This window comes from Cyprinodon tularosa, unplaced genomic scaffold (genome assembly GCF_016077235.1).
Source record: "Cyprinodon tularosa strain WSP-4 unplaced genomic scaffold, ASM1607723v1 ctg270, whole genome shotgun sequence".
In the NCBI taxonomy this organism is placed as follows: Eukaryota; Metazoa; Chordata; class Actinopteri; order Cyprinodontiformes; family Cyprinodontidae; genus Cyprinodon; species Cyprinodon tularosa.
This window is the reverse complement of record NW_024038975.1, coordinates 556,240-577,484: the sequence shown is the minus strand read 5'-3', so window position 1 is coordinate 577,484 and position 21,245 is coordinate 556,240. Positions and strand designations below refer to the sequence as shown.

At 36.8% G+C, this 21,245-nt stretch overlaps 2 protein-coding genes across 2 annotated transcripts; both read right to left on the bottom strand.

Moving 5' to 3' along the window:
* Window positions 1-2,174: 2,174 nt before the first annotated feature.
* LOC119786348 (golgin subfamily A member 6C-like) lies at window positions 2,175-12,120 on the bottom strand. The gene is made up of 12 exons (XM_038289633.1): window positions 12,099-12,120; window positions 11,212-11,283; window positions 11,022-11,069; window positions 10,708-10,755; window positions 10,408-10,452; window positions 8,737-8,763; window positions 7,849-7,920; window positions 7,686-7,733; window positions 4,626-4,673; window positions 2,628-2,672; window positions 2,323-2,388; window positions 2,175-2,226 (listed from the first exon to the last, which is right to left on the bottom strand). Exons 3-12 carry the CDS (start codon window positions 11,057-11,059, stop codon window positions 2,175-2,177), a joined length of 489 nt encoding a protein of 162 aa, XP_038145561.1. The 5' UTR covers window positions 11,060-11,069; window positions 11,212-11,283; window positions 12,099-12,120.
* Window positions 12,121-12,516: 396 nt separating this feature from the next.
* On the bottom strand, window positions 12,517-19,963 carry LOC119786347 (signal transducer and activator of transcription C-like). Its single transcript, XM_038289632.1, has 10 exons — window positions 19,923-19,963; window positions 18,693-18,764; window positions 18,502-18,549; window positions 18,198-18,245; window positions 17,898-17,942; window positions 14,214-14,240; window positions 13,325-13,396; window positions 13,135-13,182; window positions 12,821-12,868; window positions 12,517-12,565 (listed from the first exon to the last, which is right to left on the bottom strand). The coding sequence occupies exons 3-10, from the start codon at window positions 18,537-18,539 to the stop codon at window positions 12,517-12,519; spliced, it is 375 nt and encodes a 124-aa protein (XP_038145560.1). The 5' UTR covers window positions 18,540-18,549; window positions 18,693-18,764; window positions 19,923-19,963.
* Between the last annotated feature and the right edge of the window lie 1,282 nt (window positions 19,964-21,245).

Sequence of the window (21,245 nt, the reverse complement as noted above, 5' to 3'; positions counted from 1 at the left end):
TTAGGAACGGGATGTCACTTAAGCTCATATGTGAGTCAAGGCAGGTGAGCAAATACTTTTGGCAATATAGTGTATATGTGAATTGTTCAACATGACCATATCAATTAAATGGATTGGACTGAACTATTGTATAGGAAAATGCTTTTCCATGTTCAGCTAAATAATAACAATGGAGAGCTTTTATTTTGTCACATTTAGTTATTTCATGTTGGGTTCATCTTTGTTTAATTGACAAGTTATTATGGAACCGGTTCTGTATAATTGATACTTGAGATAAGACCTAGATTTATTTTTTTACTTTGAAAAGGTTAACAATGACCTTACGCATAAATATGTAAAGAAAAAAAAAGGAATTTGAATGAAAAGAGAACCTTCTTTCCTTTTAGTGAATGCTTGTACATAAAATATCCCAGACCAACCTGAAAAAAGATTTATTGTATCCTGGTGAACAACAAAAAAAAATCTATATTCTTTATACCAATAAAATATGAGACTGATAGCAGCAACTTAGTACTATACTTTTATAATGATTGATAATAATATAATATATAATGATTGATAATAATAGATTATGTAATACCCACTTTTTAATTTGTTGATAAAATATAAAATCAATGCAAATTATGTTACATGTTAATTTTAAGAATAATGTAGTCATAGCTTGAGCAAAAAACCCTGGAAAACAGTTTGTGATTGTATTACTGAATTTTTTCTACAGGGCATCAGAAGGTCTGATGTCTCGTGGGAAAATGTCCCAAGGATCCATGGAAGGAACGTGGTTCTTCCAGTCAGGCTGAAGAGGAGGATTATTCAAAGCCATCAAACATCCCAACCAGAAGCACTCAGAGGTCAGAGATCTCAAATCGGTCCTTGATCCCTCTGAGTTTGGACCTCCATGTTCAGGGAAACCAATCTGTGTTGGAAATGTTAAAAAAAAAAATATTACTCTTCTCCTTTATTTGAATATCCACAATTGTCACCTTTTCAATGATGGAATAATTTATCCCACAGACCTTCAGAATATCTTCTTTGCTGCCGTTGAACAGAACAATCTGCAGGTTCTGAACAGTAAGCTGTCTGAACTCTTTAACCTGAAACACAGGAACCATGAAGCATAGATTATTTTTCATCCAAAAAACAAATTTACCAATCAGTAAAGAAATCAGATCTGCGGTCCAGTACCTTCTGTGGAGTCATTCCTGTGATGGACTCTGCCAGTCCAAACACCTCTTCTATCTGGTGCCTCTTTCTCCTCATTTGTTCTAATGCAACTCGAAAGGATTTCTAGAATCATCAGTTAAACGTTAAGACCAAACAACCTGCAGCAGCTAAATAAACTACAGAGTCATGTCTTTCTGAGAATCTATTGCACCTGAATCAGATCCTTGGCCTCCTTTGGGCCGACGTTCCTGGACTTCAGCTGATCTTTGGTTTTAGGCCACTGCAGCAGTTTCAGGTTGTCGTACATCTCAGTCAGTCTGGTTTTACTGACCGGGTCGTTCATGCTCTCAGTGTTTGATGTCTTTAATGACACAGCCACATTTGCAGCCACTCTGTTCACACAGAGACAACAGAGATGAAGACTTTTGTGTAGTTTAAATCCAATGTAATAGTTTTACTAGTATGTACTGCACCTCTGTTTGAGTGATAGAACTTCTTGTTCTTTTTGTTTCAATGCAGACCTGTGGAGATATATACCATAATATCAACTGCTTTTTGCTATTAATCATGTTTTTGTTGTTCTTTAATTTATTTTAGCAAACGAACAACTCTGCATTAAATATTAATTTCAACACAAATATGAAGAAAGCTGATTTGAAATTTTTGTTGAGTGAATAACCTAAAGTCGATCAACTAAAAAAGGAGATTTAATGTGTTCAAAATTTTCTGTTGTTGCAAAAGGAAGTTAAGTTAATTGTTCAGAGGGTTACCAAGTGATGATAAGGGCAGCACAGAAATTACAAACTGAATGATGATAGCAAGATTGCACAGAGGGCTTGTTTCAGTTTGGCAGGTCATGGCAAGTAGTTCCACACCTGTATCTCGTTTGGATCATTGTTTTTCTCTTTTTGAAAGAAAAAAAATACCTTGACGTAACAGAGTTACAACATTTGCCAGTGTTGGGTGGCATGGCCGGAAACAAGTAGTCAGTGTGAAAAGATACAGTTTGGTTCTTACTTTGTCAGCTGGAGCTTTTCTCTGTAAAATGTTTCCATCTCAGCAATTCTGTGATTAAAAAAAAAGAGAATTTGGATCAGAGATCAGAAAATTAGCAAAAACTAATTATAGAAAATTTGTTAAGTGCTATGATTTTGAACAAACCGTTCTTTGTGATCCTGTTCATTTTTTTCACACCTGAGGCAGCTTGATTTCATGCCTGCATTAAGTCTTCGGAAAAAGAAGAAAATAACTTACATTAGGTCACTCTATTGTAATGAACTTAAAGGAATGTTTTTAAGACAGAACACATTTTTCATAGAATAACAAAATATAAAAAACATCCTTCTAATTTAAAAACAGACCTAGAAAACTGTGGAAGAAGTTTATAAACACTGAATCAATGTTTCACGCTTCATTTTTATTTTTTTATAGATTGTTTGATACTGTTGAATCTTAATCATACTTGCCTCTGCTTTTTTTGCTGTTCATGCAACATTTCAATTTCCTGCAGTCTGTAAAATACAGTTCAACATATATACTGTATTTTAGTCAAACATAACCCACTAATAGTAACATTTTATTTACTACTCAGTTTTAAAATATTTTTTGTGTTCATGTTGACAGCAGGATTTACAAAGTGCTTCAGTCTTTGGTGTGTTTAGTGTATATGACGCTAATAAAAAAAATCTATTATTTAATCTAATGTGTTTCTGTGAATACATTGTCCTTTTCTTCAGTGCAAATTATCTTCATTCCATCAAGCCTAACGTTACTCTAGCTCTGACAAATTTAACTTTACATATTGCTACTATCAGAGCACATTTACAACTGTGTTAAACTGAGTTATTTAATGATGAATATATCTAAGCAATTTTTTTTACTCTTTTAGAGAACTGCTGTTAACCTAAGGAGACTTGGTAAATATTATCAGCCGTATCTAAGAAGAAAACAGTTCTGTCTCCAGAGGCAGGATTTTCTAAAAAGTAGCCAATCGCAGGTAGTTTACTTTCTCAGGTTGGGTCCACCCTAAAAATAACATTAATACCCTCACAGGAATGCGCAAAATTTAGCAGTACAGCTGCAATGTAGGGCTTTATTAGGATTGGGTCTTACTTTCCATTCGTGCCATGCATGTTGATGTGGAAAACCCCATATCTCCTACATAAAAGATAGGAACGTCAGGGAGTCCCAATGCTAAAGGAACAATGATAGAAAGTATACAGCTTCCTCTTCCGACATCCTTTCTTATTGCCAGCACTATTTCCTCATCAAAGGAAACTGAGACATCAGTGGCGCTGGTCAATAGAGAGCGCTAGGATGCCTCCTCACTCACCCAATGACTTTGAAACATATAACACAAATAAAAATGTTATTATAGAATCAAAATATTTTTAAATATATTTGTGTTTTTTTTTAGATGTGCAATATCAATATTCAATCTTTAATGACGAGTAAAGCAGTTTGCTCGTCGTCTGATCGGTGACGTATTTCCACCCTGTGGCGCAAAAATCTTTGGCCATTGACTCTCATTAAAAGTTGTACATGCGCAATAGCTCCTCTGTAATGCAAAAGTAAAGCAAATCTCAGACGCAGGAGAGATTTCCTATCCTTTTGCAGGGACTTTCGTCACAGTTCTAGTGCGGCTGATTGACAGGTCAAGTGGCGGAAGTGAAATACCTTACAGCAAACTTACCAAGAGAAGCTGGGGTTAGAATCTAATCAGCCGAACATCAAAATTAATCAGCAGTCCAAAGACAGATGGAGACGGTTCAGTTGGTTTTTTTCCAGGACCTGGTTTAGCTAGAAGGCTTGGCTAACTGCATGCAGCGAGGCTAAGGCTTTATTCTGCTTTCCCTGCCTAATCTGACCCAGCATAGAGACAGGTATAGGAACCTTTCAGAAAAGGCAAAGAAGAGTGAACAATCTGGGATTCACATGAAAAATAATATAATATAGTGTACTTTTTGTAGGTATCCTTTAATTTGCATAGTTGCTGTTAAATAAACACTTTCTCAGAAAATAAATAGTTTTTATATATTAAAAAAAATATAAAGCTAACTAATAGCATTTCCATTATTAAACTGGTACATCTTCATCTACATTCTTTTGATATGTGATATAATATTGGACCATGCAAAACACAGATTTACCTTCACAAAACCTTAGGAGGGCAAAATGTATGTTCAAAAAGTAAACCTGTACGTAAAAATTATGTGTATATAAAGTATTTTTATAATAATGTTTTTTGTTGTTTTTCATTATTATACGTTTGATTGGGTTTTTGAATGTGTAGCCCCCCTGGAGAAAACTCCACCAGCCGGCACTGCTTTCTGTTTGTCTTGCTTGACATTTTTAGCTATTCTTGGCATTTCACAGTTTGTATATTTCAAATCTGACCCAGATCTATAAGTTCCATTACTGTTACTACTATGGACTGACCAGTTCAGTTTGTGTTTAAACCTTACCTCATTTTGGTAGATTTCAGTTCCTCTTCTTTTATTTTCAAAACAGATCTGTAGGAAAAGAAATATTTAATGCCAGTTGTGTAAAGAACCCTAAATGAAATTTGCCAAAAAATGTACACATACTTACATAAGTCACAATATAAAGGGTTGACAACAGCAGCTAATTACTTCCTTTGTTTTTGTTATAGGTTTGTTTTGTTTCCTAAACCTTATTTTGAGGGTATAAGGCTAAGTTAAAATTATTGTGCACTTTTTATGCTGCAGGTTTAATAGTTTGTATTTGTGTTTTTTTTTTACATTGTTCTGACTGAATATAATACATTTTGCAGTGGCATTTACTCCTTTGGTCAATTCTAAAATAGGCACTCAATTTAGCCTCAAAGTAGCTTCAAAGACAGATAGAAAGCATGTTATAAGTTGTTTTAATTATTTGTAAGGTAATGTTCATTCATATCTGTAGAATGTCTTGTATTTTATTATTAAATAGCTGGCAACAGTTGACTAGGATGATGTTAACTGGTCTTTAAAGGGATAGTTCGGTATTTTTGACATGAATCTGTATGGCATCCTCATCACCAGTGTCATGCAATCACACTGACTTACCCCTGGCAGCGTCCTGTGAGCAGAGTTCTCGTCCAGTTTTGGTCAAGCCGAAAGTAGTCCGGCAGGTTTGCTAGACCCAGCGAAATAAAACGTTTCTCTTCCCAAAACATTATGTGTTCAAAAGAGTGATATTTTTGCATCCCAAAAACGTTATAGTGGAAAAAGTCACACGTCGTTATCACTTGGTCCTATTTTCTCTCTGTTCGTATCAGTGCGCGCCGTCATTCAGACAGCTAGGGCCTACTAACCTGACAACAGCCAGATGCATGTCTCCCTCCGCCCAGCTAGGAGCTAGGCGGAGGGAGACATGCATCTGGCTGTTGTTGAGCTCGCTGTCTGAATGACGTGATGATGAGGATGCCATACAGATTCATGTCAAAAATACCGAACTATCCCTTTAAGACGCTAATATCTCCTGTCCTTATTTACTTTTTCATTGCTCTTATGGACTTTGTTTAAGATTAATATATAAATTTAGAAAACATGCTAATAGAGAAATGTTTGGGAGGGGGTAGAACATTTGATTTATGAGAAGTTGGAGTAAACAGTATTGGACAATGTTATTTACAAGGCAGGTGGTATGTGTCATGGTCTTGGTTCTGCTGTTCTTTACTTTGCTCCTTGTTTTCTAGATTTATTGGTTTAATTCCAGTTTTGTTGTATTTCTAGATTTATATTAGTTCTCATGTTTTTCTGTTGTCCCCTTTTGCCCTCTTGTGTGTGTATGTTCCTTTCCCCTTGGCTCCCTCGTTGTCTCCTCTCACACCTGTTCCTTGTCTGCTCGTTAGCCCTCCCTTTGTCTCTCTCTCCTATATATGCCCTCCCTCTGCTCTCACTCTTTGTTGGTTCCTTGTCTTTGCTGTCCTTCCATGCTGTTGTCCATGTTCCTCGTCTCTCCCTGGCTCCTCGTGTTTGGTTTTCCCCAGATGTCTTCTCAGTTCTGGTTTGCCTTTCATTATTAGTTGGATTTTTGGATTCCTGCCTTTGTTTACTGTTTTGCCTCATTAAGAAATCCAGAAATCTCCTCAGCCTCTGCATTTGGGTCCTCCAAACCAAAACTAAACCCTGACAGTATGAGTAATAAGGAAACAATCAGCTCCATCATTATGAATACACCACTCATCTAAAAAATGCCCAGGTCTATTTTTGTGTTGGCTGTTGATTTGGCATCCCCACTTTCAAAGTATTTGTCTTAACTTGGTCTTCGCTTTTTCTTGGAAAAGGTGTTCTTGACTATATTGCTGAAGTTATGCATCCTTCGCAAATACTTTCAATACTTAAAAAAAAAGTAGTGTTTTGCAGCTAGAATTTAGTAGCAAATTGTAAAACCAACTTAATCCGAGGGGCACTTACCTCAGCCCATCAAGCTTTTTTTTTGTAAAGTGTCTCTATTTCAATAACTGTTTTGATATATATGTGTTTTTTTCTTCTTTATCTCTTAAAATGGAAACTTGCTGTATAGTTCAATAAATGAATTGAAAATTTACAAAAGATTTTGTGTAACGTTTTGAAAAGGTAAGCATTTGTAAGCTGATTCGTGATATCCCAAATAAACAATAAACTCATCAAAAAACAAACTAAACTAATTAAGAAGGCCAGCTCTGTTCTAGGTGCTCCTCTAAAACCTCTGGAGTTGATTTCCCAAAGAAGATTTTTTCATAAAGTGACAAAGATCTTGGAAAACAGTGAGCATCCTCTTCAGTAGATTTTTATACAAGTGTCTTCATTCAGGGGCTTTTCCAGATCTATTGCAAGACAGACCTCTACAGAAAATCATCCTTGCACACAGCTATCAAAACCATCAAAACCTGATACAAAATTAATTATGAGTTGTGCAATATTGAATTTCTTTTTGGGTTAATAAAGTATGTTCGTAATTGAATTGAATAATGAACCCAATCTGGGATTCTGCTAGGAAGACAATGGAAATCTAAATGTGATGCAGCAGGTATTCTCACCAACTAGTACAGCTGTTCTATTTGTGAGATAAACCTTCAATATTCTCCAGATGTCTGAACAAAACAATAGGGTTGAAATCTTTCCAAAACTATTTCTGCTCTCTCTAAAGTGAGTATTTTGGGTCAGGGGACTATTTGCACTGTTTTTTTTTTACTTAAATGTTTCCTCTGTTAGCTCTTGCTGTACATAATAATTTCCTCATGTTTATCCTAGGTCCCCATTCAGCTGGAGTATTGGTTCAGTTTTTTTCTTTTTTGCGTGAACCTTTCTTTAAATGATGTCAGTTCTTACTCTTTTTGTTTCAAAACTGACCTGTGGGTGTAAAATGCAAAAAATGGCCACCATGAATTAGTGTAGGAAATCTGTACGGAACCCTACTGGGGATTATAACTAGTATCAAAACAGAACTGAAACAATCTATTTCAAAATATTTAAGCTAGTTCTGATGGTCTGTTTTTGACCAATTTACAATGCAGATATAATTATATAAAGACTAACCTCTCCTCATTCAGCTTGTCTTTGTAAAAAGTCTCCATCTCAGCCAGTCTGTAGAAAACACAGTAAAGATTATTTTTAAAAGTTATTGCTTCAAGCATAAATAAATTAAGATGGATTTATTTTAAAGACAGGGGGAAAACGATCCTTTATTTCAGATAACAACCTCAGTTTGTGCTCCTGTTGATGTTGTTCACACTGCTGGTGCCTGGACCTTGATACTGACTGTCTCTGAAGTCTGTAGGAGGGCAGAGAAAACAAATTCACTATTTATTAACCTTACAAAGTCCAGTCATCACTTAGCGGTCAGCAGTTAGTGGGTCGACTTGTGTTTGAAAAACCCACATTCATATGATCATTACCAAGGGAAACAGGGAATATAGAGGACTGTCAGATGAGATGTTTTTTAAAGGCCAGGGATTGCAATGAAACCAAATTTTACTGATTCTGAAAGGACTCAGGGAACACGACGGAAATTAGCTCAGAAAACTACAATCTAGTATAAAATAGATTTCAGTGAAAGGAATGTTTCTCCACATTCTCCCTAATCCATAAACGCAATAAACATATGAACACATAATGCAGCCAATGTGCAACAGGAAGTGAAACCTTTAAAGACACAATGACTTAAAAAAAAAAAAAAAAAAAAAAAAAAAAAAAAAAAAACTGATGACTGGATTTAATGCAGGAATAGTTCCTGATGTTAGCAACTAAAGAAAAAAAGTAAAAGAGAAACTAAAAGAAATGAACAAATTTCTGAACAAACAATTGCAAATGGTTGTGCAAATTAACTATACTTGGATTTATTTCTACAGTTCTTTAATATTCTATTGTATTCTCTTCTTTTCTTTTTTTATTCTATTCTATTAGTCTTACTTCTTGTCAGAGAGTAGATCTTGGCAATGTAACTCCATCAAAGAAAATCAGTAACATGAAACTGAACGACTCATAAATAATGAGACCTTAAATCATCACCATAGCACTAAATTATAATTTCATGTTTTATGTTAAAAAGTCAGGGCATAGGACAGGATGTGATGCTGATGTGTATTACCTCTGTCCTTCTTTTTTCAAAGTTGATCTGTGAGGCAAAATAACATGTTTAATTGAATAAAAAAAAAACATATACACTATATTGCCAAAAGTATTTGCTCACCTGCCTTGACTCACATATGAGCTTAAGTGACATCCCGTTCCTAATCCATAGGGTTCAATATGACGTCGGTCCACCCTTTGCAGCTAGAACAGCTTCAACTCTTCTGGGAAGGCTGTCCACAAGGTTTAGGAGTGTGTTTATGGGAATTTTTGACCATTCTTCCAGAAGCGCATTTGTGAGGTCGCACACTGATGTTGGACGAGAAGGCCTGGCTCTCAGTCTCCGCTCTAATTCATCCCAAAGGTGTTCTATCGGGTTGAGGTCAGGACTCTGTGCAGGCCAGTCAAGTTCATCCACACCAGACTCTGTCATCCATGTCTTTATGGACCTTGCTTTGTGCACTGGTGCACAGTCATGTTGGAAGAGGAAGGGGCCAGCTCCAAACTGTTCCCACAAAGTTGGGAGCATGGAATTGTCCAAAATGTCTTGGTATGCTGAAGCATTCAGAGTTCCTTTCACTGGAACTAAGGGGCCAAGCCCAGCTCCTGAAAAACAACCTCACACCATAATCCCCCCTCCACCAAACTTTACACTTGGCACAATGCAGTCAGACAAGTACCGTTCTCCTGGCAACCGCCAAACCCAGACCCGTCCATCAGATTGCCAGATGGAGAAGCGCGATTCGTCACTCCAGAGAACGCGTCTCCACTGCTCTAGAGTCCAGTGGCGGCGTGCTTTACACCACCGCATCCGACGCTTTGCATTGCACTTGGTGATGTATGGCTTGGATGCAGCTGCTCGACCATGGAAACCCATTCCATGAAGCTCTCTGCGCACTGTTCTTGAGCTAATCTGAAGGCCACATGAAGTTTGGAGGTCTGTAGTGATTGACTCTGCAGAAAGTTGGCGACCTCTTCGCACTATGCGCGTCAGCATCCGCTGACCCCGCTCCGTCAGTTTACGTGGCCTACCACTTCGTGGCTGAGTTGCTGTCGTTCCCAAACACTTCCATTTTCTTATAATACAGCTGACAGTTGACTGTGGAATATTTAGGAGCGAGGAAATTTCACGACTGGATTTGTTGCACAGGTGGCATCCTATCACAGTTCCACGCTGGAATTCACTGAGCTCCTGAGAGCGACCCATTCTTTCACAAATGTTTGTAAAAACAGTCTGCATGCCTAGGTGCTTGAATTTATACACCTGTGGCCATGGAAGTGATTGGAACACCTGATTCCAATAATTTGGATGGGTGAGCAAATACTTTTGGCAATATAGTGTATATATATATTTTTTTTTTTTATTCAATTTGATTAAACATATCATTTATGTCATGACTATTTGTAAAATTATTTAATAACTCAAACAAAATCACCCTGACTTGAAATTTCCTTTTAACAGTTTCTGCTTACCAATTTTAATATTTATCCTCTAACTTTCAGCTTTGTGCTGATAAAGCGACACATTTAATAGCTAAACTGTTAACATAAAGATGAATGAAGTTGTGAATATAAAAGATAGAGAAAAAAATTCCTCTTATCAATCTTCCCTAAAACAAGCTCAGTTCTCCCTGGAGTCAGTTAGGTCAATAAAAATAACTTTATATTAGCTTTATAAAAACAAACTTACATTTCTTCATGAAGACGTTGGTTCTGTTTGATTGATTCAGCCAATCTGTTTAAAACAGGATTCATAAGTTCCTTAATTAATGGTTTAATAGTTCATCTTTAATATAACAGAATGCTATTGTAAATAATGGGATCCTGTCTGTCTAAGGGCTTTGTAAATTATGTTTAGTTGACATTGCATTACTTCATATAAAACAGAGCCTTTAATCATAGAGAAAATATCCCAGTCCCATCTAATGTCTCTGGTATTCCACAGGCTGCCCATTCTAAAATATTTTCATTATTTTTGCATGTACAACACCTCTCTTTGAATGACATCAGTTCTTCTTGGTTTTGCTGCAATGCAGATCTGAGTGTATAAAACGCAGAACAAGAAATAGGGTTTATATTAATACATTTTCAGAAGCAGTAAATTGATTGTTAGAGGAATGGAGCTCAAATTAATATCAGATATGTTGAAAAGATTGTATCATGTGTCTATTGTATATCAGACTCCCAGTGTCACTGATAATATATATTAAATGGTCGTAAATAAACCAATCAAAACACCCTGCCTGTTATATTGATCTGCTTTTAACTGCTTTGTTATGCAGACATAATTCTATAAAGACTAACCTCTCCTCATTCAGCTTGTCTTTGTAAAATGTCTCCATCTCAGCTAGTCTGTAGAAGCCAAAAACCGTAAACAACAGTTAAAACTCACAGTAAAGATTATTTAAAAAAAATTACTACTTCAAGCGTAAATAAGTTAAGATGGATTTATTTTAAAGACAGGGGAAAACGATCCTTTATTTCAGATAGCAACCTCAGTTTGTGCTCCTGTTGATGTTGTTCACACTGCTGGCACCTGGACCTTGATACTGACTGTCTCTGAAGTCTGCAAGAGGGCAGAGAAAACAAATTCAATGTTCATTAACCTTAGAAAGTCCAGTCATCACTTAGCGGTCAGCAGTTAGAGGGTCAACTTGTGTTTTAAAAACCCACATTAATATGATCATTACCAAGGGAAACAGGCAATAGAGTTGATATTGGTTTTGTGATACAGCGGAATGTCAGATGAGAGGTTTTCTAAAGGCCAGGGATTGCAATTAAACAAAATTTTACTGATTCTGAAAGGACTCAGGGAACATGACGGAAATTAGCTCAGAAAACTACAATCTAGTTTAAAATAGATTTCAAAGTGAAACGAATGCTTCTCAACATTCTCCTTAATCCATAAACGCAATAAACATATGGCCAAATAATGCAGCCAGTGTGCAACAGGAAGTGAAACCTTTAAATACACAATGACTTAAAAAAAAAAAAAAAACTGATGACTGGATTTAATGCAGGAACAGTTCTTGATATTAGCAAAAAGAAAAACAAAAAAACAAAAAAACTGAAGAAAAAAGTAAAAGAGAAACTAAAAGAAATGAACAAATGGTTATTTTACAATTTAACTATACTTGGATTTATTTCTACAGTTCTTTAATACTCTATTGTATTCTTTTTTTATTCTATTCTATTAGTCTTACTTCTTGTCAGAGAGTAGATCTTGGCAATGTAACTCCATCAAAGAAAATCAGTAACATGAAACTGAACGACTCATAAATAATGAGACCTTAAATCATCACCATAGCACTAAATTATAATTTCATGTTTTATGTTAAAAAGTCAGGGCATAGGACAGGATGTGATGCTGATGTGTATTACCTCTGTCCTTCTTTTTTCAAAGTTGATCTGTGAGGCAAAATAACATGTTTAATTGAATAAAAAAAAAAAATATATATATATATATTTTTTTTTTTATTCAATTTGATTAAACATATCATTTATGTCATGACTATTTGTAAAATTATTTAATAACTCAAACAAAATCACCCTGACTTGAAATTTCCTTTTAACAGTTTCTGCTTACCAATTTTAATATTTATCCTCTAACTTTCAGCTTTGTGCTGATAAAGCGACACATTTAATAGCTAAACTGTTAACATAAAGATGAATGAAGTTGTGAATATAAAAGATAGAGAAAAAAATTCCTCTTATCAATCTTCCCTAAAACAAGCTCAGTTCTCCCTGGAGTCAGTTAGGTCAATAAAAATAACTTTATATTAGCTTTATAAAAACAAACTTACATTTCTTCATGAAGACGTTGGTTCTGTTTGATTGATTCAGCCAATCTGTTTAAAACAGGATTCATAAGTTCCTTAATTAATGGTTTAATAGTTCATCTTTAATATAACAGAATGCTATTGTAAATAATGGGATCCTGTCTGTCTAAGGGCTTTGTAAATTATGTTTAGTTGACATTGCATTACTTCATATAAAACAGAGCCTTTAATCATAGAGAAAATATCCCAGTCCCATCTAATGTCTCTGGTATTCCACAGGCTGCCCATTCTAAAATATTTTCATTATTTTTGCATGTACAACACCTCTCTTTGAATGACATCAGTTCTTCTTGGTTTTGCTGCAATGCAGATCTGAGTGTATAAAACGCAGAACAAGAAATAGGGTTTATATTAATACATTTTCAGAAGCAGTAAATTGATTGTTAGAGGAATGGAGCTCAAATTAATATCAGATATGTTGAAAAGATTGTATCATGTGTCTATTGTATATCAGACTCCCAGTGTCACTGATAATATATATTAAATGGTCGTAAATAAACCAATCAAAACACCCTGCCTGTTATATTGATCTGCTTTTAACTGCTTTGTTATGCAGACATAATTCTATAAAGACTAACCTCTCCTCATTCAGCTTGTCTTTGTAAAATGTCTCCATCTCAGCTAGTCTGTAGAAGCCAAAAACCGTAAACAACAGTTAAAACTCACAGTAAAGATTATTTAAAAAAAATTACTACTTCAAGCGTAAATAAGTTAAGATGGATTTATTTTAAAGACAGGGGAAAACGATCCTTTATTTCAGATAGCAACCTCAGTTTGTGCTCCTGTTGATGTTGTTCACACTGCTGGCACCTGGACCTTGATACTGACTGTCTCTGAAGTCTGCAAGAGGGCAGAGAAAACAAATTCAATGTTCATTAACCTTAGAAAGTCCAGTCATCACTTAGCGGTCAGCAGTTAGAGGGTCAACTTGTGTTTTAAAAACCCACATTAATATGATCATTACCAAGGGAAACAGGCAATAGAGTTGATATTGGTTTTGTGATACAGCGGAATGTCAGATGAGAGGTTTTCTAAAGGCCAGGGATTGCAATTAAACAAAATTTTACTGATTCTGAAAGGACTCAGGGAACATGACGGAAATTAGCTCAGAAAACTACAATCTAGTTTAAAATAGATTTCAAAGTGAAACGAATGCTTCTCAACATTCTCCTTAATCCATAAACGCAATAAACATATGGCCAAATAATGCAGCCAGTGTGCAACAGGAAGTGAAACCTTTAAATACACAATGACTTAAAAAAAAAAAAAAAAAACTGATGACTGGATTTAATGCAGGAACAGTTCTTGATATTAGCAAAAAGAAAAACAAAAAAACAAAAAAACTGAAGAAAAAAGTAAAAGAGAAACTAAAAGAAATGAACAAATGGTTATTTTACAATTTAACTATACTTGGATTTATTTCTACAGTTCTTTAATACTCTATTGTATTCTTTTTTTATTCTATTCTATTAGTCTTACTTCTTGTCAGAGAGTAGATCTTGGCAATGTAACTCCATCAAAGAAAATCAGTAACATGAAACTGAACGACTCATAAATAATGAGACCTTAAATCATCACCATAGCACTAAATTATAATTTCATGTTTTATGTTAAAAAGTCAGGGCATAGGACAGGATGTGATGCTGATGTGTATTACCTCTGTCCTTCTTTTTTCAAAGTTGATCTGTGAGGCAAAATAACATGTTTAATTGAATAAAAAAAAAAATATATATATATATATATATTTTTTTTTTTATTCAATTTGATTAAACATATCATTTATGTCATGACTATTTGTAAAATTATTTAATAACTCAAACAAAATCACCCTGACTTGAAATTTCCTTTTAACAGTTTCTGCTTACCAATTTTAATATTTATCCTCTAACTTTCAGCTTTGTGCTGATAAAGCGACACATTTAATAGCTAAACTGTTAACATAAAGATGAATGAAGTTGTGAATATAAAAGATAGAGAAAAAAATTCCTCTTATCAATCTTCCCTAAAACAAGCTCAGTTCTCCCTGGAGTCAGTTAGGTCAATAAAAATAACTTTATATTAGCTTTATAAAAACAAACTTACATTTCTTCATGAAGGTGTTGGTTCTGTTTGATTGATTCAGCCAATCTGTTTAAAACAGGATTCATAAGTTCCTTAATTAATGGTTTAATAGTTCATCTTTAATATAACAGAATGCTATTGTAAATAATGGGATCCTGTCTGTCTAAGGGCTTTGTAAATTATGTTTAGTTGACATTGCATTACTTCATATAAAACAGAGCCTTCAATCATAGAGAAAATATCCCAGTCCCATCAGCAACATGGTCAAAATACTGGTCACCAGCTGGGGAGAAGGGCAGGCGGTCATGGTGACAGAATTCAGGAGGATACTCAGGAACACTTTTACTCGGGAGGGGGTGAGGCTGCTCTTCTCCAAGTTCACCCTCAAACCCAGCCGATGCACATGGGAGAGCACCAACTGATTTTCCCGGATAGCCTGACTGTGGGTTGAGGCACAAATCAGCCAATCATCCAGAAAAGCCAGGATCCAAATTCCCCGTGCCTGCAGGGGGATAGAGCTGCTGCCACAACCCTGGTGAACACTCGGGGAGACAGGGAAAGCCCAAAGGGGAGTACCCTGAAATGATAGTGGTGCCCCTGGAATGCAAAGCGGAGAAACCGCCAGTGAACCTGTGCCACGGGGACATGGAAATATACATCCCGCAGGTCGATTGATGTAAACCAATGGCATGCGGAGATCGCCTGTAGAACCCCTTTGGTCGTAAGCATGCGGAAGGGCATGTCCTTCAGGTAGGTGTTGAGCCCCCTGAGGTCCAGAACTGGATGAAGATCCCCTGTCTTTTTTTGACCAGAAAATACACCGAGTAAAAGCCCCCTGAATCCAGAAGGGGGTCCACAGGCATTATTGCACCCTTGCCCAGCAGGGCACATAGCTCATTTGACAGTGCCTGTGCCATCAGAGGGTTGTGGATGATGGTCATCTGAACTTTTCCATAAGTCCGGTGCCAGTGGCGGAACCGGAGACGGTATCATCTGGTCAGAGTGGAGAATACCCAAAAATCTGGGGTGCATTCGCCCCAGTACGAAAGCTGACCTGAGGTAAAATATCCAACCACTGGCCCCAGTGCTTCACCTACGGGGCCGACGGTCACGCCTGTGGAGCCCTGCAAGCTGCTCCCTGGTGCGAGAAGACTGTACATTGCGTTCTAGAGCTTCAAGTGCAGCTGAGCCGAAAAGTTCCCCTGGGACGACCAGCAAGGTGTGGAGTGTCCCTCTCCAGGGTTCAGTGAGTGGTGGCTAAGCCAGCCACACCTGGTGCTGAGCACAGACCAGGGAGAGACGCATCCAGCATGCCTAGACTCGACTGGTCAAGCGATCCGCCCTTCAGGGCAGATGCAAGATCCAGCAGCAAATGGGAGAGGGAGTTTCCAATATGCATGGGGGAGAACGCTGTAATTGGAGCAGGCGGCATCAGTAAGTGCCTCCTTGAGGTGATCAACACCCAGACAAGGGGGGCACAGGTCATGACCATCCTCAGGTTGCAGAGGAGCCAAGCAGGTGGAAAAAGAGAGATGTTCCATATCCCGGTAATTGAGCCCGTACTCCGGAGCAACATCACCAGCTCGACAGGGCAGACATTGCCCCCAGTGAGGTAAACACAAACAGCGACAAGCTGTTTCAATTATGTCTAACCAAGGAACTCAACATGGGCAGAGAACGGCACAGCCGAGGTAACTATAAACAAAAAAACATATGTTGTAGTCAAAACAAACCAAGGAACTCAGCACGGGCAGAAAATGCCGCTGGTGAGATATGTTATAATTAAGCCAAAGCAAGTAACTCAGCGTGGGCAGAAAACACCACTGGCGAGGTAAATAAAATGAACAGTATCAGCTGTAACAGCCACCAGCTGATAAATTAAACAACACAGCGGGGAGAGACGCTACCCGCGGGATTCTGAAAATGAAAAGAAGACAGACTCACCGGACACCAGATGAGATCTGTAGGCACAACAATCGTCAGTTGCGCACCCCTGGAGGACGAGCACACCCGCAGCTCTGATCCTAAACGGTCACAGGGCTACTAGCATCAAGCTTAAGGAGGAAGCGGTAATACAGAGAGACTCACACTTCTGTAAAAAGAAACTGCTCACAACAAACCCGCGTGCGAGAAGATGAGAAGGGACTGAACTACCAGTGTCATGTGCCTATATAGGCTTCCGCTGATCACCGGTAGGTCACATGTGACTTTGTTGATACTAATACTCAACCTACGCAAGTGCAAGAGTGATCATTCTGTGCTTGAACAACCGCCTCTGGCGGTCAGTAGGGATGAAATACAACCTTTGAAGACACACAGACTTTTTTTTATAAAAACTGATGACTGGAACAGTTCCTGATATTAGCTAAGAGAAAAATGAAAAAACAAACTAAAGCAGCACATCACCCCCACTATAAATAGTGTTGGTACTGCACTGCTTCCCTCTCCTGAGATGCCGGATTGTGGACCAGAATCGCTTTGAAGCCGTACAGTAGTCTTTCTTCATGGCCTCTCCAAACTTTTCCCACGCCTGAGTTTTTGCCTCAGTGACCAACAGAGCCACCTGCCGCTTTGACTGCCGGTACACATCAGCTGCTTCTGGAGTCCCACAGTTCAATAAAGCCTGATAGGACTCCTTCTTCAGCTTAACAGCTTCCCTCACCGCTGGTGTGGACTTCGAGGGTTGCCTCTGTGACATGCACCGACAACCTTGCAGCCACAGCTCCGACTAGCCGCCTCAACGATGAAGGCACGGAATATGGTCCACTCACACTCAATGTCCCCCGCCTCACTCAAAACGTGTTCAAAGCTCTGCCGGAGATGGGAGTTAAAGCTCCTTCTCACAGGGGACTCTGCCAGTTTTTCCCAGCAGACCCTCACAATACGTTTGGCTCCGATGGTGGGGGAGGACGCAAAATAAGATGTTTGATAAAATTTAAAAAATACAAATATTTTTATGAATTTGATTAGATATATCATTTATGTCATGAATATTTGTTAAATTATTTAATAACTCAAACAAAAACATTCTGAATTGAAATTCCATTTAACAGTTTCTGCTTACCAATTTTAATATTTATCCTCTAACTTTCAGCTTTGTGCTGATAAAGCGACACATTTAATAGCTAAACTGTTAACAAAAAGATGAATAAAGTTGTGAATATAAAAGATAGAGAGAAAAGTCCTCTTATCAATCTTCCCTAAAACAAAGTTCTGTTCTCCCTAAAGTCAAGTAGGTCAATTAAAATAATTTTGTTATAGCTTACAAAAGAAAACTTACATTTCTTCATGAAGGTGTTGGTTCTGTTTGATTGATTCAGCCAATCTGTTTAGAACAGGATTCATTAGTTCCTTAATTAATGGTTTAATAGTTTACCTTTAATAAAACGGAATGCTATTGTAAACAATGGGATCCTGTCTGTCTAAGGGCTATGTAAATTATGTTTATTTGACATTGCATTACTTTATATAAAACAGGGCCTTTAATCATAGAGAAATTATACCAGTCCCGTCTAATTTCTCTGGTATTCCACAGGCTGCCCATTATAAAATATTTGAATTGTTTTTGGATATACAACACCTCTCTTTGAATGACATCAGTTCTTCTTGGTTTTGCTGCAGAGCAGATCTGAGTGTATAAAACGCAAAACAAGATACAGGGTTTACATTAATACATTTTCAGAAGCACTAAATTGATTGTTAGTGGAATGGAGCTGAAATTAATATCAGATATGTTGAAAAAGAGTATATCATGTATCTATTATATATAAGACTCCCAGGGTCCCCAATAATATATATTAAAAGGTGGTAAATCAATCAAAACAAGATGTATTGATCTTCTTCCTACTGCTTTGTTATGCAGACATAATTCTATAAAGACTGACCTCTCCTCATTCAGCTTGTCTTTGTAAAACGTCTCCATCTCAGCCAGTCTGTAGAAGCCAAAAACCGTAAACAACAGTTAAAACTCACAGTAAAGATTTTTTTTTTTAAATTACTATTGCAAGTATAAATAATTTAAGATGTATTTATTTGAAAGACAGGGGAAAAACGATCCTTCATTTCAGATAGCAACCTCAGTTTGTGCTCCTGTTGATGTTGTTCACACTGCTGGCACCTGGACCTTGATACTGACTGTCTCTGAAGTCTGTAGGAGGGCAGAGAAAACAAATTCAATGTTCAATAACCTTAGAAAATCCAGTCATCATTTAGCAGTCAGTAGTTAGTGGGTCAACCTGTGTTTGAAAACCCCCCATTGATAATATCCATGGGAAACAGGCAATAGAGTTGGTGTTGGTGATGTGATACAGCGGAATGTCAGATGAGAGGTTTTCTAAAGGCCAGGGATTGCAATGAAACCACATTTTACTGATTCTGAAAGGACTCAGGGAACAAGACAAATTAGCTCAGAAAACTACAATCTAGTATGAAAAAGATTTCAAGGTGAAAGGAATGTTTCTCCACATTCTCCTTAATCCATAAACGGAATAAACAAATGATCAAATAATGCAGCCATTTGCAACAGGAAGTAAAACCTTTGAAGACACAATGACTTAAAAAAAAACAAAAAACTGATGACTGGATTTAATGCATTAGCAAAAAGTAAAACGAAAAAACAAACTAAAGAAGAAAGTAAAAAAGAAACTAAAAGAAATTTACAAATGGTGATTGTACAATTTAAATATACTTGGATTTATTTCTGGAGTTCTTTCATATTCTATTCTATTCTATTCTATTAGTCTTACTTCTTGTCAGAGAGTAGATCTTGGTAAGACAACATCACTGAAAATCAGTGACATGAAACTGAACAACTCATAAAAAATGAGACCTTAAATTATCACCATAGCACTAAATTATAATTTCATGTTTTGTGTTAAAATGTCAAAGCATAGAACAGGATGTGATGCTGATGTGTATTACCTCTGTCCTTTTTTCAAAGCTGATCTGTGAAGCAAAAATATATATAATATATAAGCAGAAATATGAATAATTTGATAAATTTGATTAAACATATGATTTATGTCATGACTATTTGTAAAATTATTTAAAAACTCAAACAAAATAATTTCCTTTGACAGTTTCTGCTTACCAATTATATTTTTATCCTTTAACTTTCAGCTTTGTGCTGATAAAGCGACACATTTAATAGCTAAACTGTTAACATAAAGATGAATGAAGTTGTGAATATAAAAGATAGAGAGAAAAAATACTTTTGTTGATCTTCCCTAAAACAAGTTCAGTTCTCCCTGATGTCAGTCAGGTCAATTAAAATAACTTTATATTAGCTTTATAAAAACAAACTTACATTTCTTCATGAAGGTGTTGGTTCTGTTTGATTGATTCAGCCAATCTGTTTAAAACAGGATTCATAAGTTCCTTAATTAATGGTTTAATAGTTCATCTTTAATAAAACACAATGCTACTGTAAATAATGTAACCCTGTCTGTCTAAGCGCTACATAAATTATGTTTACCTTATTTGACTTTCATTACTTTATATAGAGCAGAGCCTTTAACCATAGAGAAAATATCCCAGTCCCATCTAATGTCTCTGGTATTCCACTGACTGCCCATCCTAAAATAATCAGTTTGACTGTATGATCCGGTGAACTGTAAAGTGCCTTGAGATGACATGTGTTGTGAATTGGAGCTATAGAAATAAACTGAATTGAATTGAAACTTTTTGTATGTACAACACCTCTCTTTGAATGATATCAGTTCTTCTTGGTTTTGTTTCAGAGCAGATCTGAGTGTATAAAATGCAAAAAAGAAACAGGGTTTATATTAATACATTTTCAGAAGCAGTAAATTGATTGTTAGTGGAATGGAGCTCTAATTAATATCAGATATGTATAAAAAGAGTGTATCATGTGTCTATTGTATATCAGACTACCAGTGTCACTGATAATTAAAATGGGGTAAATAAACCAATCAAAACACTTTGACAGTTGTATTGATATGGAGCCTAGGCGGAACCACACCTCAACAAAAGCCAATCGACATCTAAAGTTAATCTTAAAAGGCCGCCGATCAGCAACTTGTCTGCTCCTGTGCGCAGGTGTCGGATCCACTGTGTGACTTTATTCAGATGAGCCAGATTCAACCCACCTCCAGCTCCTCCTCCACCATCGTACCTAAAGCTTCATCAGAGTGTCATTCCTCCCAGACTCTTACTGCGTTCCCTGTCTCATCTCAATGGGGAGTTTTTCCTCTCCACTGTCACTTCATGCTTGCTCATCATGGACAACCTGTGTTATCTAAACTGGACTTTCATCTCCCAGGTCCCTGAGTGAAGCTCTAGTATAAGCTCCCGTATTCCACTGGATCTCCCCATAAAGCTCAGCATACTGTCTCGCTAACCAGCAGTCTACAGACTGACCAACTTCATCTATCTCAACTCCACCACCAGTTTCAGGCCTGCGGGGAAACAGCCCTGTTTTTTGCTCTTGTTCATGCATATCTATCCCAATTAAGCGCTGTTTCCTACCGAGTTCTGAGCGCCAAAGACAAAGTAATTGTATAAATAAATTTATTTAAATTTTTTTTTTTTGTTTGTGTGAGTTTTTAGATTGAACAGATTTTTATTGCTTTATTATGCAGACATAATTCTATAATGACTAACCTCTCCT